At 43.7% G+C, this 17,508-nt stretch overlaps 1 protein-coding gene and 1 long non-coding RNA gene across 3 annotated transcripts; one reads left to right on the top strand and one right to left on the bottom strand.

Moving 5' to 3' along the window:
* Positions 1-286: 286 nt before the first annotated feature.
* pco137813 (uncharacterized LOC100274772) lies at positions 287-17,232 on the bottom strand. 2 transcript variants are annotated; one of them, NM_001149058.1, is given in 3 exon segments: positions 287-739; positions 16,449-16,668; positions 16,839-17,102. In NM_001149058.1, coding segments are annotated over 3 exon segments (633 nt in total). In that variant the 5' UTR covers positions 17,036-17,102; the 3' UTR covers positions 287-523.
* Positions 6,377-15,092, top strand: LOC118476058 (uncharacterized). Its single transcript, XR_004855331.1, has 2 exons — positions 6,377-8,161; positions 13,086-15,092. It is a non-coding gene; the product is annotated as an uncharacterized lncRNA (long non-coding RNA).
* Positions 17,233-17,508: the final 276 nt, after the last annotated feature.

Here is a 17,508-nt window from a genome sequence, read left to right as displayed (position 1 = left end):
TAATATGCGTTCGTTTCCTATGTCTTTCTGCATTGCTTCTAAAAGCATCCTCCCAAACGTTCCTATATTATGAAATCTTATAGGATTTAAAGTTGTATAGTATTTTATTTTTAGAGCAGCTCCAATAGTGTCTTAAGAGCTAGGTTAAGAATGATATGCTAGCTCTTAATGGTCTCTTTCATATAAGCTAGCACATTGACTATTCTTGAAGGTACCTTACATTTTCCCCTATTTTCGTGTTTTGCAGATCTCTGTTCCAAAGAGGACCATGCATTTTCCACCGAAGAAAGATCAACAAATACCACGTTGTTGGCTGAATTATTCTGATTTTGAATAACTAGTTTGGGAGCTCCATGCAACACAGGATTTCTTTTTTTAACTAGGAGTACAATTTATTATCTTGTGAAGCCAATAGCGCAATCGTACAGTTTAGTCTAGCGATCTGACAACCTGACGTGCACCATTACCACCATAGTGATAAAATTCACAAGAACGCGGAGATGGAAGACGTCTTGGCTCCTCTTCACAGCTCCAGCTTGCTGGCCAGGTACCAGGAGTGCATGGCCAAGCTACCAAACGACATGATGTTGGCCAGTGATGACAGCCCGTGGATCATCCCAAACTTCTTGTTCATTGCAGCAAGGGTGGGGTTGGATTTAGCCACCTGCTGATTCTTTGACCATCCCACTTCCTCACCGATACTCAGGTCCCGCTCAATCTTGTGCCTCTTCTTCATCATCTGTGAGCAACGATCAATCATGTCAGGTGAAATTGCATAAAAGATGTAGGAGAAGAGGGCACGTTCTAGCTAGTCTCAAATTAGTTTCTGACTTCCCATTTGAACTTTGGTTAATAGTAGGGAATAAAACTTAAGTGTTGTGCAATTGTCATACTGTATATAAATATTGCAATGGGAAAAAAAATAAGACTGTTGCATGATCTTATAGTACAAAATGTTGGACTGGTCATTGCCAGCAGCATCCTGAGTATGTGCTGAATATTTGGGGAAGCCTCTCCTCGGATATACAGAATATTTGGGTACACTTTTCCCCTAAAGACATATTACCATGATGAAAGAAACATGAACATGTTCCGCCACATATTGATTGTTCATAGAAGGAATTTTGCCTAGTAGAAGGCACCCTGTGCTTGCCAAACTGTACATGGTCTACACTGTGTTCACAGAACATCCTGATCACTTGCAAGATCAATAAAATATCATAATTTGATCCAGTCACATTATCCTCTAGCATTCACATTGGGTTGAGTAAGACACCATAGTGTCAATCTATCATCTAAAAGTTACCTTAAATTCTAGTCCAAATTGCATGATGTCCAAGAAAAAAAAATGTTTTTCATTGCAGTATTACAGAGTTTCAAGCAAAATATATCATTTTTTTAATATATTGGCAGCATAATTCTGGTTTTCAGATTTAAATAATTTTGACAAAACCCAATGCCAAAACACTTGCACTACCACAAGTTGATCATATATTGCATCAGAAAAAGCTAATTGTTGTTGGACGAAGAGGATAAATCATATGCTCCCTCACTAGCAATGTTGTATTGGCAGTAGTGAAGCCTTTTTCTAAGGCAAATTGACATACAATCAATGCGAAAGGGCCTCTAGCCTAGTGGTTAAGGACTTCCGAGTAGCACCTCCAAGTCCTGGGTTCGATTCCCCTCGGGAGCGAATTTTCAGGCTTGGTTAAAAAAATCCCCTCGCTGTGCCCCATCCGCTCTCGGGTTACGATGTCCTCTGCGCCACCCTCCGGTTGGGCCGTTGCAGAGTGGACAGTTGACGCCGGCCCGTTAGTGATGGGGGGCCAGGGTTCGGGGATTTTCTCGGCCGGGACCATTGTTTCGGTCTCTTCTTAATATAATACCGGGAGGGCGGTCTTTCCCTCCCCGGCCGAGTTTTTAAAAGTCACATGAACAAGTTTAGGCAAGCCTCAGTAGTAAAAAGAACATAATATGAAACAAGTTTGCCTAGTATGAGCTTACAGGGCACCCTGTGCCTGCCAACTAGTCATGGGCCACACAAGGTTCACACAACACCACAATCACTTGCAAGATACTTAAAACACAACATTTTATCTAAAACAATGAAAGGTGCAGTAATTCCACTGTGTAATGCTAATGCCAACTAATAGTATAATACTCGCTTGGGTCGTGTGAAACATTGTGCTGTCAACCTCGGTCATATAGAGCTTAGCTTGAATTCTAATTTCAATAATGAATTATGAAATTTAAAACATTTGGTTACCACCAACTTAACCTTAAAATATACGCTTTTATAAGTAGTGAATGCAGATTGCAGAACCATCTGTGCAAACCACAAGTCAATAGTATAGAACCACCATCAAATCTATTCAACAGTACCAGAGCAATCATTGTAGAAAACAGGAACAGGAATCATAACAAGCATCATGTTGGGAGCCTTCGGCTTCCGAAAGTACTCAAAAACATGATTTAACAATGTTTCTAGAGTATGATACATGAAAGGTACCTTCGGACTTAGATCAAAACCACAGTGTGAAGAAGCACAAAGAATACGAAGGATGACGCAGAGTCGAAGCTATGTGCAGGTGAGCTTCGGCGTGATGGCAGAAAAGAAACCGACTTAAAGGGGAAAAAGCTATTTAGACCCTGATGGATTACTATAGAGTTATTAGCAAATGTAAAGGACATGGGTGTAATTTTACATGGGCTGCGTCCCGTGCCTATAAATAGATGAACAGTGCTCCCGTACTGTTCACGCGGACTTGACATTTGCTTTTGCGTCACGCTTGTACTTTTGTCTTCTCTCAAGCCGAAGGTACATTTGTAATTTGTTATCATTTCTATTTTGCCATAATAATAAAATATAAATGAGTTAATAATAATATTTAAGTGTTTACATTATTTCTTATACTTCATATGAATCCTTCTTCATTTTTTGTTGTGCTTATGAAGGTATGACCTTCATAAACTTCGTCTGAAACTCATTATATCCCAAGGGAAATAATGCTTCGGAGGACGAATGACTTTAACGTTTAACAATTTCTGTGTTGCCTTGTTCTTAATTCATAGCATTTAAGAACAAGTCCCCAACATTGGCGCCCACCTCCGGTGAACCCTTTTCGACCACCTTCGGCAAGCATCGACCTTCGTCATGCCGCCAAAGAAAGCTTCAGCGACAGGGGCTGCCATTCCGCAGCCGCTGGATTCGAACTAGGAAACTCTTTCTCTTTGAGAGGCCCGAAGCCAGAAGAGGAAATCCACCAGTCCAACACCCCAAGAGGATGAGTTGGACCAAGATATCAAGAATATGGAGATGCTTCATCAGCAAGTGCAAAAGAAGAAGGAAAAAATGGCTCGGCTAGCTGACCTACAAAGGCAGATTGACGAAGCCACTGAAGAAGTACGTCATCTTACTCAAGATGAGCAACACCGAAGACCCCAGCACAGAGAGCTGCACCAAGAGGGCTTCTACAACGAGGATGAATGGTATGAAGATATCCATCATGAAAATTTTGCTTTTGATGATGCTTCTCCTCTGTCAGCAGAACTGCAGGCTACACACTGGCCCCCGTCTTACAAGCCACCCCAGCTCCCTATGTATGACGGACACTCAGATCCGAAGCAGTTTCTGATGAGCTACGAAGCTACCATATCTTCATATGAAGGCAATACTGCAGTCATGGTGAAATCTTTCGTCATGGCAGTCAAGAATGTTGCACAAACCTGGTACTCCTCTCTTCGGCCAGGAACAATTACATCATGGCAAAAGCTGAAGGACATGCTGATCACCAGTTTCCAAGGGTTTCAGACGAAGTCGGTTACTACTCAAGCTTTGTTCCAATGCACGCAAGATCACGGAGAATACCTTCAGGCGTATGTCCGAAGGTTCTTGCGTCTGAGGGCACAAGCGCCAACAGTGCCCAATGAAATTGTCATTGAGGCCATGATCAAGGGGCTTCGGCCAGGACCTACGGCCCAATACTTCGCCAGGAAGCCCCCTCAGACCCTGGAGAAATTGCTTCAGAAGATGGATGAATACATCCGCGCTGATAATGACTTTCGGCAGAGAATGGAGGAAGCTTACAGGTTCTCCGAAATGACTAGGGGCTTCGGAGGGAGAGTTCACTCAAGGCACGTCAGATCAATCCACTCTACTCAGAATGACGATAGAGGATGTCAGCAGCAAAGGCCGCAATATTCCTCTAAGGCTTCGGGGCAGCAACAAAACTATCCTCGGCCTCCAGCTCCAAGGGGCAGAGGCGCCAGGGGCTTCGATGGAAGGTTTAGGGATCAGCCCAGGAAAATTTATTGCCTATTCTGCGGTGAAGACAAGGGTCATACTACAAGGATATGTCATGTCACCATCCAGAAACAGAAGGAGATAGCAGAAGTTGCAGCCCAACAGAACCAGCCGAAGCAAGTTATGCATATTGTTTCGTATCATTCACCGTACATAACAGAGTATGTGGGTAACCATCCTGCAGCTTCTGTTGCTTCGGCAAGCAAACCTCAGGCATCTTGGCAACAACCTCCACCTCCACCACCAATGCAACCTGCATATCCCCAAGGCCAGCAGCCAGAAGGGAGTCAGCACACTCACCAGTAGCGAGACTTTAGGGAGCAGTCCGAAGCTCACACAGTCAACAGTACTGTGCCAGAATCAAAGCACATCTACTAAGAGATATCCTACCTCTAAAACAGTTTTTGCATTCGTCATCATTTTCTTTTTTAATAAGGAACAATCATTGAAAGTCTAGTTCTTTTGTTGTTTTCAATTTCTTGTAATACCTTCGTAATTGTCATGATATAATAAACCTTCTTCACAGACTCACGAAGTTCCAAAAGTCGACGAACCACGAAAGTTGTTTTCAAGAGAACGTGGGGTTCACAATCATATTACAAGTTTTGCCGAAGCAACAAAAAGTCATTTTAAGGGACGCAGCCTAAGTTTTGCCGAAGCAACAAAAAGTCGTTCTAAGGAACGCAGCGTAAGTTTTGCCGAAACAACAAAAAGTCGTTTTAAGGGACACAACCTAAGTTTTGCCGAAGCAACAAAAAGTCGTTCTAATGAACGCAGCGTAAGTTTGCCGAAGCAACAAAAAGTCGTTCCTAAGGGAGCGCAGCGTAAGTTTTCTGCTCAAAAGTCGTTCCAAAGGGAATGTAGAGCTTACAGCGAAAAATAAACGTTTATTCCGCCGAAATATAAGGCGAAGCGCGAAAAGTCAACGCGAATACCGCCGAAATAGAAGGCGAAGAAGTTCAAAAGACGTTCCTAAGGGAATGCAGAACTTACAGCGAAAAGTCAATGCTGATACACCGAAAAATAAGCGGTGAAGCCGAAAAATAAACGGGGAAGAGATTGTGTATTCTGCTGTGGGAATGTGTGTGAATCTTCGGCACAAATATCATTTTGCATAGCATAACATTATTACATCATTCGCATAACATAACATCATACATCATATTGCATCAATGGCACAAAAAGGGGATACAATGTTAATCTTCGAGAATTGCTTCGAAGAAGTTGTGCCAAGACACAAAATAAGTTTTGAAGAAGTACAGCTTCATCAACTCTAATATGAAACGAGATCTACTGCTTACGGAGATTGCATGTTTTCACGGAATATGGATATTCTTCACGAAACATGAAAAGAAGGGAAGGTGTTTTTTCGCCGAAGGCTCAAAAACGGTATGTACGTAAAAGTTTCATGCATCATAAATAATTGAATTACAAACAGCTTATATATTACATTCAAAACTATAAAATATTACACACTTTGTTCAGCAAATATTACATTCCAAATGTTTTTACAATAACAGCTATTCTTTTTTAAAAACTGTTTCCGCAGCTTCGTTTAGCAGTCAAGAAACAGCTTCGTCCATAATAGTTTCGGCCACTTTAGTAATTTCATCTTCTTTTTCTGCTTCTGGGTCGGCCATTGACTCGAAGAGCTCTGGAGTAGGAGATAGTTCAGCTGCGATACAAAACGTAAATAAGTTTGAAGTCACAAAAATAAAACATAAAGTTAAAAACAATTAGGCATTACCTATCCATCTTTCGAGTTCCGCAGCTTTCTCAGCTGCCTTCGTTGCTTCTCTTGTATCGTGAGTATCTTTTTCGCTCTTTTTTATTATCTCGTGGGCTATCCCTCGACTGCCATTTTCCCAAATGTCAGTAAAGAATTTTTCGCCAACTAAGCTTGCTTCGGCCGAGGGATCCTTCGTGTCATCAATAGAGAAAGCAGCTTCGACTTGGGCCAGAATCTTCACATGTTCGCATCCTGCCTTCTCCAAAATAGCCGCAATTCCCCTGGCACCTGAGAAGGCGTCAAGGCGCAGACATCTCCACTGCCACTCAAAACTTCCTCAAAGGCTTCGGCTTCGCCGTTGATCCATTCGATTGGACCTTCGGGATCGCCCAGTACGAAGTTGTCTTCATTCGAATATGCACCAATATTGGTGAAGCTGGTTTTTATCTTTTGTACACATGCTACAGATTTTTCATAGCATCTTTCTTTTGAAGAACGAAGCTCCACAACTGTTTTTTTCCAGTAGTCACTAGCGTCTCGGTCAGCTTCGGCGATAGCACATTTTAACTTCGCTTCAGCCAGCTGTTTCCGAAGATCTTCAATTTCGCACTTCTGGGCTTCAGCTTGGGCTTTGGAAGTAGCTTCGTCTTCTTTTATTTTATTCACCAATGAGTTTAATATTTTATCTTTTTCAAAACCTTCGTTCCTTAGTTCAATTACTTCGGAACGAAGGTTGTTCAAAGCTATAGTACATCCTTCGTCTTCAGCACTTTTTTGCGCCCTGAGGGCGTTGCTAAGAATCAGGCCCTGCAAAAAGAAGTGTGGTACTAAGTATAAGCAAATAAAACAAATCTCGGTTTTTTAATACAAAAAATTTATTCTCATACCTTTAAGCTATTATATGCTAAGCTGTCAGCCAGTTCATCTTTCCATAGCACCGAAAGCCCATCTTCTAGCATTGGGAATCCGAAGCTTTTGCTCATCTCCCGGCAGACAGAAATTTCCTTGCTGTCTGGGATACAATACAAGAAATCTTCTTCTCCGCTGCCGTTGAATATTAATGCCTCCTTTGGATATTTTAATTTTTTGGCATAATATCGAGCTTCTCGTTTTTCCTCTTCAGATAGCCTTTTGCCTGAAGCATGTCGTACGATATAATCAGGTACTCCAGAAGATGCTTCGGGAGTTGAAGAGACAGTTTTTACAGGCAGAATTTGCTTTGTAGCCTCTTTTTTCGTTTCTTCTTCTCCGGTTTCCAAGGGTTTCTCCTTGGCGGGCTATGAAGGCCCAGCTTCGGCCTCGGTCTGGCTCTTTGCAGCTTCCGCTTCAGATGGTTTTGTCTCAATTTGCGTTTTTGACGCTTCGGCAGTTTTCCTCGGAGTGGTGCTTGAAGACTTTATTGTCTCCAGCATATCTAGTACATTGACCATCCTTTTTCTCTTGGGAGTCGCCGTGAGATCTTTTTGTGCCTTCGGCACTGTCATTCCTGCCGAAGGGCTTATAACTTCTAATATCTTTGTTTTCTCGGCCTCTATCTCTTCAATATTATCGACCTTCGGCATCATAGCCGGCTCTTCATTCTTCTGTGTAAGAGCAGGTCCTTTGGCTTCAGTAGCCGAGGTCTCACCACCAAATTCGGGCACTGTGGCCGGTTCAATGAAGCGCGATCGGTGAGTAAGGACCTTCACCTTTTTCCTCTTTGGCGCGGGCTCGCTTAGAGCAGCTGAAGCATCACATTTCACAGAAGTTGCACTTTTTCTCTTTTACCCTTTCGGCGGGTAGCAGTAATCAGGGTACATGAACCCAATAGCATCGAAAACTCTATTCAGCCTCTTCTTCTTCCGGCCTCCGAAGGCCGCAGATAACACGTTATCTTCTGCCTTTGAATATGGCCCAAGCAGTTCATCGCTTGTAGCTTCGATACATTTCAGCCAATCATCATCTGGCTCAACAAACTTACCTTCATATCTGAAGGTGTATTTCAACCTAACCAGCCCACCTTCGTCAGACTTGCTGATAGTTTCCTTTGGCATTTCTCATTGTTAAGGCCCATAAGGCCCATATTGTCTGCCTATATGCCTATATATATGCTACAGTACCCGTGGGGGTGATTATCTCGGCTAATCAAGGTCAGTAACATGGTATCAGAGAAGGTTACGGTTAGGGTTTACGTCTAAACCCGACCCTGATCCAAAATTTTGGCGTCGTCGCGCCGTCGTTGTGCTGCCATCGCGGCCAGCTCTCCGGCCTGCCGTCGCGGCCACCCCTTCCCTCCTCTGCCGCCGTCGCGCGGTTTTCCCTTCCCCCATCCCGCTCGGCCTGCGCCGTCCGCCGCCAGGGAATCTCGCCGGCCTGCGCCTGCGCCGTCCGCCGGATCTCGGCCGCCATCGTCCTCCGCCAGATCTCGGCCTGCGCCTGCGGGATCTCTATCGCGCCGTCCGCCGCCAGAGGCTCTCGGCCACCGCCTTCTTCACCGATCCGCCGTCCGCCAGGGGCGGATCTCCCTCTCTCCTTCAACGGCCGCCGCCAGGGGCAGTGCATCCGCCGCCAGGAGCTGCGCGCGGCGGATCTCCCTCTCTCCTTCAACGGCCGCCGCCAGGGGCAGAGATCCGCGCCAGGAGCTGCGCGCCCTCAGCCGCCTGGGGCAGGCCGCCGTCTGCCGTCCGCTCGTTCTCTGCCAGGGGCAGGGCGCCGTTCTCTGCTAGGGGCAGAGACCTCGCCGTCCTCTGCAGAAAATCTGCACCGTCCGCCGCTGTTGCGGACAGGGCCGCGGATCTGCAACATCGCTGCTCCCGCCAGCCGCTGTTCAACTCGGCTTCCGCGCCCAGGACCTCCGTCAACTCGTCCAAGTCGGTCTGCCCTGGTTTGTTTGGTCTCAGGTCTCCTGTTCTCCCTGATTTTTCCTTCAATTCAATATGGCGACAAATGCTATTGTGGTCAATATCACTCTTGATGGTCAAAATTATCCGGAGTGGGCTTTCTGTGTTGAGACTGCCCTCCGAGGACATGGATTACTCTTCCATTTGACTGATGCGGCACCTGTTCTTGCTGATGATCGTAGCAATGCTGCTGATATCAAAACATGGCAGCTTAATGATGGTAAAGTAATGGCTGCTATGGTGAACAGCGTCAAACCGTCGATGATTATGAGCTTGTCTAAATTCAAAACTGCTAAAGCCATCTGGTCTCATTTGAAGGAGCGTTTTGTTCAGGACAGTGGTGCTCTATTACACACTCTCATGCAGCAGACACATGTTATTGAGCAAAATGATATGAGTATTGATGAGTACTACTCAGCCTTTGATCGCCTGATGAGTGCCTTGACATCAATGGTGCCTGCTTGTACCGCTGATCTGTGTCCGGCTCATAAGTTTATTGAGAAGTTCTTCACTTACAGATTTGTTATGGGCGTTCGGGCCGAGTTTGATTCTCTTCGTGCTCGTTTACTTCAGGGTTCTGACACTCTCACAATGGCTAAGGCGTTGTCTGCTTTACTTGCTGAAGAGACTCGTCTTAATTCTCTGTCCTCTACTGGTGGTAATCCTCACAGTGTGTTGGCTGCTGCCCAGAAACCTAAGAATATTTTTAAGCCTTGTGATCATTGTGGCAAGACCAATCATCGATCTGAGCTTTGCTTTGTCAAGTTCCCTGATAAGTTGACTGATTTCCGTGCACGACGTGCTGCTCGTGGTCGTGGTCCAGGACCATCTAATAGAGGCTCAGTTGCTGTTGTTGCCACTTCGTCCGCTTGTACTTCAGAGTCGGCCTGGGTACTTGATTCAGGAGCTTCCTTTCATGTCACATCTGATCAGTCAAAGTTGGCTTCTACTACACCTGTCACAGATGGTGCTTCAGTGCAGACAGCTGATGTTACTGTATGCCACATTACTCATAAGGGTTCTCTTTCAGATCCACACTTTACAGTACCTAATATTTTCTTTGTTCCTGAGCTATCTATGGATCTTCTTTCAGTAGGCCAAATTACGGATCATAATTGCTTTGTCGGATTTGATGACTCATCTTGTTTTGTACAGGACCTTCGCACAGGGGAAGTGATTGAGACTGGCCGTCGCCGTAGAGCTGCTCCTCGCCTCTACATCTTGGACTCTTTGCGGCTTCCTTCCTTGGCTACATCTCCAGCGTATGTGCTTTCAGCTACCCTTGCTTCTGTTGCGTCTTTTGCCCAGTGGCATCATCGTCTAGGTCATTTGTGTGGATCTAGATTGTCTACTCTAATAAAGTCAGGTTGCTTAGGTCATACTTCGGTTGAGTCTGATTTTCATTGTAAGGGTTGTCATCTTGGAAAACAAATACAACTTCCATATTTTACTAGTCATTCTCATTCTGTTCAACCCTTTGATTTGGTTCACTCTGATATTTGGGGTCCTGCACCTTTTGTGTCAAAAGGTGGATATAAATACTATGTTATTTTTATTGATGATCATTCTCGCTACACTTGGATTTATTTCATGAAACGCCGCTCTGAGTTGATTTCTATTTATAAAACCTTTGCTCGTATGATTCACACTCAATTTTCCACTCACATTAAAACCTTTCGTTCTGATTCTGGTGGTGAATATTTATCTGATAATTTCCGCCAGTTTTTTACTTCAGAGGGTACTCTTGCTCAGCTTTCTTGCCCTGGTGCTCATGCACAGAACGGTGTGGCTGAACGCAAACATCGTCACATTATAGAAACTGCTCGCACTTTGTTGATATCTTCTTTTGTCCCGTCACATTTTTGGGGTGAAGCAGTTTCTACTGCGGTTTACCTCATCAATAGACAACCGTCATCCAAACTCTCTGGCAAAACACCTGGTGAAGTTCTTTTCGGAACTCCTCCACGATATGACCACCTTCGAGTTTTTGGATGTACGTATTATGTACTATTATCACCTCGTGAACGTACTAAATTGACTGCTCAATCTGTTGAGTGTGTTTTTCTTGGATACAGCCCTGAACATAAAGGCTATCGATGTTATGATTCATCTTCTCGTCGCATGCGTATTTCTCGAGATGTGAGCTTCAATGAAAATCGTCCCTTCTTTTACAACTCTTCCACTCATTCTTCTTTTTATTCCACAGAGTCTACCTCCTTCATGAGCCTTCCTCCCATTTCTGAAACTTCATCAGTATCACCACCTACTGTTTCTACCCCAGATGTCCTTATTCCCATCACACCACCTTCCACTTCCACATCATCTCCGTCTTACTCTTCCAAACCACCTGTCACTCAGACTTACATTCGTCGTCCTCGCTCTACTCCCACGGCCAGTCCTGATGACGATCCTGTTGCTGATACTTGTACTAACAATGATGACTCTCATGTTGTTTTTAATCAGGGGTATCATCTTCGTGACCGTGGCACTATTGCAGCTCCAGAACATTATGGGTTTTCCCGTGCTGGTGCAGTCATTGCTGAACCATCATCTTATAGAGGCGTCTGGTATACCTGAGTGGCAGCTTGCTATGACTGATGAATTAAATGCCCTTCATCGCACATGTACATGGGATGTTGTTCCGTTACCTGCTGGTGTTGTACCTATCACGTGCAAATGGGTATTCAAGGTTAAAACCAAATCTGATGGGTCTATTGAGCGATATAAAGCTCGTCTTGTGGCCAGAGGTTTTCAACAGACACAGGGTATTGACTATGATGAGACTTTTGCACCTGTGGCCCATCTGACTACTGTCCGAGCTTTACTTGCTGTTGCAGCCTCATCTTCTTGGACTATCTCTCAGATGGATGTCAAAAATGCTTTTCTTCATGGTGATTTACATGAGGAAGTCTATATGCATCCACCTCCTGGGATAGAGGTTCCATCAGGGCATGTATGTCGTCTCCGTCGAGCCTTGTATGGTCTCAAACAAGCTCCTCGTGCTTGGTTTGATAGATTTGTTTCTGTCATCAAGGCTTGTGGTTTCTATTCTAGTGATCATGATCCTGCATTGTTCATTCATGTTTCTTCACGAGGACGCACATTGTTATTACTATATGTTGATGACATGTTGATTACAGGCGATGATCCAGATAATATTGCTCATGTGAAGGCGTCTCTGAGTAAGGAATTTCAAATGTCTGACTTGGGGGCACTCAGTTATTTCTTGGGCATTGAGGTTTTGCAGACTCAAAATGGTATCCATCTTTCTCAGGCCAAGTACATACAAGATCTTCTTGATCGTTCTGGTCTTAGTGATACTCGCACTGTTGCCACGCCTATGGATCTACACTTATCTCTTCGTCCGACTGATGGGACACCTTTGGAGGATCCATCTCGATATAGACATCTTGTTGGCAGCTTAGTTTATCTTACTGTCACCAGGCCAGATATTGCTCATGCGGTTCAGATCTTGAGTCAGTTTGTCTCTGCTCCTACATCAGTTCATTATGGGCACTTACTTCGTGTGCTTAGATATTTACGGGGGACAAAAACACAATGTTTATTTTATGACTCAAATTCCCCACTTCAGCTTCACGCTTACTCTGATGCTACCTGGGCCAGTGATCCTATAGATCGTCGCTCCATCACTGGTTACTGTATTCTTCTTGGATCATCCCCTATTGCTTGGAAATCCAAGAAGCAAGCTGCTGTATCTAGATCTAGTACTGAAGCAGAACTTCGAGCCCTGGCTACTACTACTGCTGAGATTATCTGGATTCGTTGGCTCTTGGCTGATCTAGGCGTTTCTTGTGACTCGCCTACACTTCTTCGCTGTGACAACACTGGAGCTATACAAATTTGTCATGATCCAGTGAAGCGTGAACTCACAAAACACATTGGTGTTGATGTCTCATTCACTAGATCTCATTGTCATCAGAAGACCATTGATCTTCAATATGTGCCCTCAGAATTACAGCTTGCGGATTTCTTCACAAAAGCACAAACTAGGGCACAACATCAGTTTCATCTAATCAAACTCAATGCTTCAAATCCTCCACTTCCGCCTTGAGTTTGACAGGGGGTGTTAAGGCCCATAAGGCCCATAGTGTCTGCCTATATGCCTATATATATGCTACAGTACCCGTGGGGGTGATTATCTCGGCTAATCAAGGTCAGTAACACTCATTTCTCTACAAGTGGCCACACTCTGAAGGCTATGTGCTCCTGGACTAAATCTCTTGTCCCGATGAAAGAACAAACTATGTCAAAGGCCTTTCGGCATTCTTCGGCTGCTTCATCAATTTCCACCTTCGGCTTCCGGAGGCCGAAACGCTGCCAGATAGGGCGCATGATGATCTCCTTAATATCCTCTCGTGTTTTTAAATCATTTTTCACATAGAACCATTCCTTCATCCAATCTCCGGGCCATCTCTTCCGAAAAGTCGGCACGGGGCAGCTTGACCCAGAGCGAGCAACGAAGCTATAGCAGCCAAAATTATTATGGTATTGCTCTTTGCCCAAAGTTTTCGTCTCATATAACAGTTCGTGCATACTGCAGAAACTTTTTGCATTTGGCTCCAAGCCCTGGCTCCTCACGGCCCAGACAAAGATTCCCATTCTTATGATTGCTTCGGGAGTAATTTGATGAAGGTAAACCTGATATATTTTTAAAACTTCAACCACAAAATTGCTTAGGGGGAACCGAAGCCCAACCTTGAAGAAGATTCGGAAGATCACAACTTCATTCTCTTCGGGAGCAGGAGAAGTCCTGTCTCCGTTGTCAGCCCTCACGATAGACATATCTCGAAAATATCTCCCACTCATATTGTCGAGATGACTTTGTTTAATAGTTGATTTTCCGAAAACTGTATGACTTGGTCACCAAGGTCAATCTTCGGAGTCTTCGCCACCGCTCTCCACATCATAACTGTCACTATCACCGGTGTCTTCAGATAAACCTTCTAAAATCTCTCTAGTAATCTTCTCTGTATTTGTCTTCGCTATTGATTCAAGAAAGCCAAGATTCTTCTCTTCAGAAAGGCTCAGCTTCGTTTCAACAACTTTCTTGTCTTGAGACATCTCTTCGAAAATGTCAAAAATGTGCTCTTAAGGCCGAAGCTAAAAAATCTAAAAAGTCAGGCAAAGCGTTTGTAGGCAAGAGCTAAAAATTGAGCAGGCAGAGCAGATGGCAAAAAGGCGTGCCAAATGAGCTCGCCGTGCGCTCTTATTTATACGCCTAGTGCGTTGCAAGTGGGAGGGCCCCGCTTGTCATTGACTGTTGCTATTCTAGCAAAGGGAAGGTGTTTTTTCGGACCTTCGGCTTAAGGCCTTCGTCCATATCGCAATCTGAATTTATCATTCTAACAAATTAATATTGCGAGGGGCTACTGTTGAGGGCCTTCGGCTTCCGAAGGTCCTCAAAAACATGATTTAACAATGTTTCTGGAGTATGATACATGAACAGGTACCTTCGGACTTAGGTCAAAACCACAATGTGAAGAAGCACAAAGAATACGAAGGATGGCGCAGAGCCGAAGCTATGCGCAGGGGAGCTTCGGCGTGATGGCAGAAAAGGAAACCGACTTAAAGGGGAAAATGCTATTTAGACCCCGATGGATTACTATAGAGTTATTAGCAAATGTAAAGGGCATGAGTGTAATTTTATATGGGCTGCGTCTCGTGCCTATAAATAGATGAACAGTGCTCCCGTACTGTTCACGCGGACTTGGCATTTGCTTTTGCGTCACGCTTGTACTTTTGCCTTCTCTCAAGCCGAAGGTACATTTGTAATTTGTTATCATTTCTATTTTGCCATAATAATAAAATAGAAATGAGTTAATAATAATATTTAAGTGTTTACATTATTTCTTATACTTTATATGAATCCTTCTTTATTTTTTGTTGTGCCTATGAAGGTATGACCTTCATAACCTTCGTCCGAAACTCATTATATCCCAAGGAAAATAATGCTTCGAAGGACGAATGACTTTAACGTTTAACAATTTATGTGTTGCCTTATTCTTAATTCATAGCATTTAAGGACAAGTCCCCAACACATCATATCATAAAATCACATTTGCATGCCATCAAAGGAAATGGGCTGCTGTGGACCAATCAAAACAATATAATTGCATTCAGAAAATGGTTTCACAACAACCCCAGTTTTTTAGAAGCTACACAAACAAAGCAAAAACAATAAATTGATAGCTGGTTTGCTCACTGAGTGTTGAGCAATAATTACGGGCGCAAACCAAACCAAGACCGGCAATGTCAGCTTTATAGTAGATTAGCATGAAACACCTTTTAAGACTCAACAAGACCAGAAACAAAAAGAACCCAATGTCCTGATCTATCACCTTCCAGCAACTAGGTCACTACCATGAACTTATAAGAAATCTATCAAATTTACATGAGCAGTTAAACTAAACAAACCTATTATTAGTCCATTGACTATGCACAGATTTTGCATCCAACTTTCAACGATGACAGTCATGACACAGCGGCTGCTATTTCTATTCTCTAATAAATTGCACACCAGATAAAGCATTACTCAATTTCCTACAAGTTAAGATAAGGAGTGATCAGTGACTTATTTAGAAACTTGATTCCTGCAATCATACCATAGTCATCACAAATTCTGAATTCTTTTAGCATTTGTACTATTTCTGGCAAGCTATACCAAATTAATAACATTGACTCACCTTGTTGTGTGAGACATTGTGATAATGTGATGCCAACATCTGTCATTTAACACTTAACTTGGGCTGTAGTATCAATTGTGAAGTATATTTATTGATTAGAGGAATAATTATAACAGTATTTTTCACCAGGATATTAAAAAGGACATCTGAATTAAAATACCCTTGGCTTTTAATGTCGAAAGCTATTCAACCACAATGCTTGAGAAACCATTTTCGTAAACTATTGTGAATCATAGCAATAGCAACCATATTATACAAGGCATATTTATGCTAAAGGTATATGTTTTAAGCTGCAGAAAATAACATCAAATGATTTCACAAGGTATATTTGTCATTTGAGTTAAAAATTAGCCTGTTGACAGCGACTCCTATTTTGTTGAAGTGGTTACACACAAGTAAAAGCAATAACATAAAGGGTGAATTGTTCAAACCAAGACTATCCAAAATTAACTTTCTAATAGAACATAAAAAAAACCAGCCAAAAGCCTGATATTCCATGATTTGGCTGCTAGCATTAGTGAACAAGAAATCAATCAGCATAACTGGGTGCAACAAACTAGAAAGCACCATTGTTAGTCAAATTAACTACAAGCTATTACATTCACCTTACAGTTATAGCACAGCACTAATCAGGTTTGATCTCTAAAGCATTGCTCAATTTTGTACAATTGCAGCTAAAAATTAGTGATGATTATTTACTAACCGATCCACATTTTTATGGTCATGTCAAGTCTACAAACCATGAACCCTCTACTGTCATAACAAATCCTAGGTGCTCATAAAATTCGCTCCTCAGTGAAAAGAGACCAAAGCCTAAGAGTAATTAGGCTCACCTCAATTGTCATGGGGGTGAAGACTAGCAGGTTGGAGAGATTGCAACCGAGCGCTGATAGGAGGAATCCAAGCTGGTAGCGCTCCACGGTGGACGCCGTCTTCCACGGGTGGAGGTGCGAGAAGGTGGCGACCGAGATGGCTGCGCAGGCAGAGATAAGCGTGAAGTAGGCCGGGAACATCTTGCTCTGCAAGTTGCCGAACATGTGCCTCGGCAGGTTCCTACAAAGAACAAGGTTCAACATCATGAACAAAGTACTGCTTTGGCTCAATGAATCGATGGAATTTTTAGATCAGATTTTCCCCTCCTCGCAATTTTTGGTTCTTATAGGCTGGGGCAAGAGGAGGGAGAGGAAAGTGGGATTTTTAGAGCCGGGGGCCCGTGAGCTTACTTGAACATGATGATGCCGCCGATAAAGGTGGCCCAGAGGGCGGCGCCCCAGGAAGTGGCAAAGGAGAGGACGTGGGCCAGCTTGGCAGCGGTGACGGCGCCTGCGCCGGAGGGGGAACCAAGGAGAGCCTCGGGGACGAAGAGGACACCCGCAGCAAAGAAGCACACCGCCGCCAGGAACCGCGTCGCCCACCCCATCACTCGCCGCCGATCGCCGGTGTAGATCGAGGAGGAGGGGTCGACGGAGGGTTTGGGAATGTGATGGGGGTAGCTGCGGAGGAAGTACGGAGAGGAGAGGACGTTGGATTCGAGGATGGTTCGTACACAAATGCAAATGTTTTTTATCAAACGGAGGGGATAGTTGACAATTTCTGTCCACGATTCCCTTTACTAGATAAAGAATTCAGACTCCTTAATAACTTTTGTTCAACTGAATGTAACAGGTAAGAAATCAGAGTCCTTAATGACTTTTGTTCAAGTGAATGTAAGTCCAGCAGATTGTGTACGTAGCCATGCAAAATATTGTTTTATACAATACACTGTAGTATTCATAGAACGAAGTTCAAAATATAAGATGCGATAGAAGATAGGATGGGTAAACTGCTGAAGACGACCAAACAGGTAGCACATGAGGTAGCCAAATTTGGTAAAACCCTCTTAGTAGAGACAAA

This window comes from Zea mays, chromosome 1 (assembly GCF_902167145.1).
Source record: "Zea mays cultivar B73 chromosome 1, Zm-B73-REFERENCE-NAM-5.0, whole genome shotgun sequence".
NCBI lineage: Eukaryota > Viridiplantae > Streptophyta > Magnoliopsida > Poales > Poaceae > Zea > Zea mays.
The sequence above is the reverse complement of the archived record's forward strand: the minus strand, read 5'-3'. Positions and strand labels throughout refer to the sequence as shown.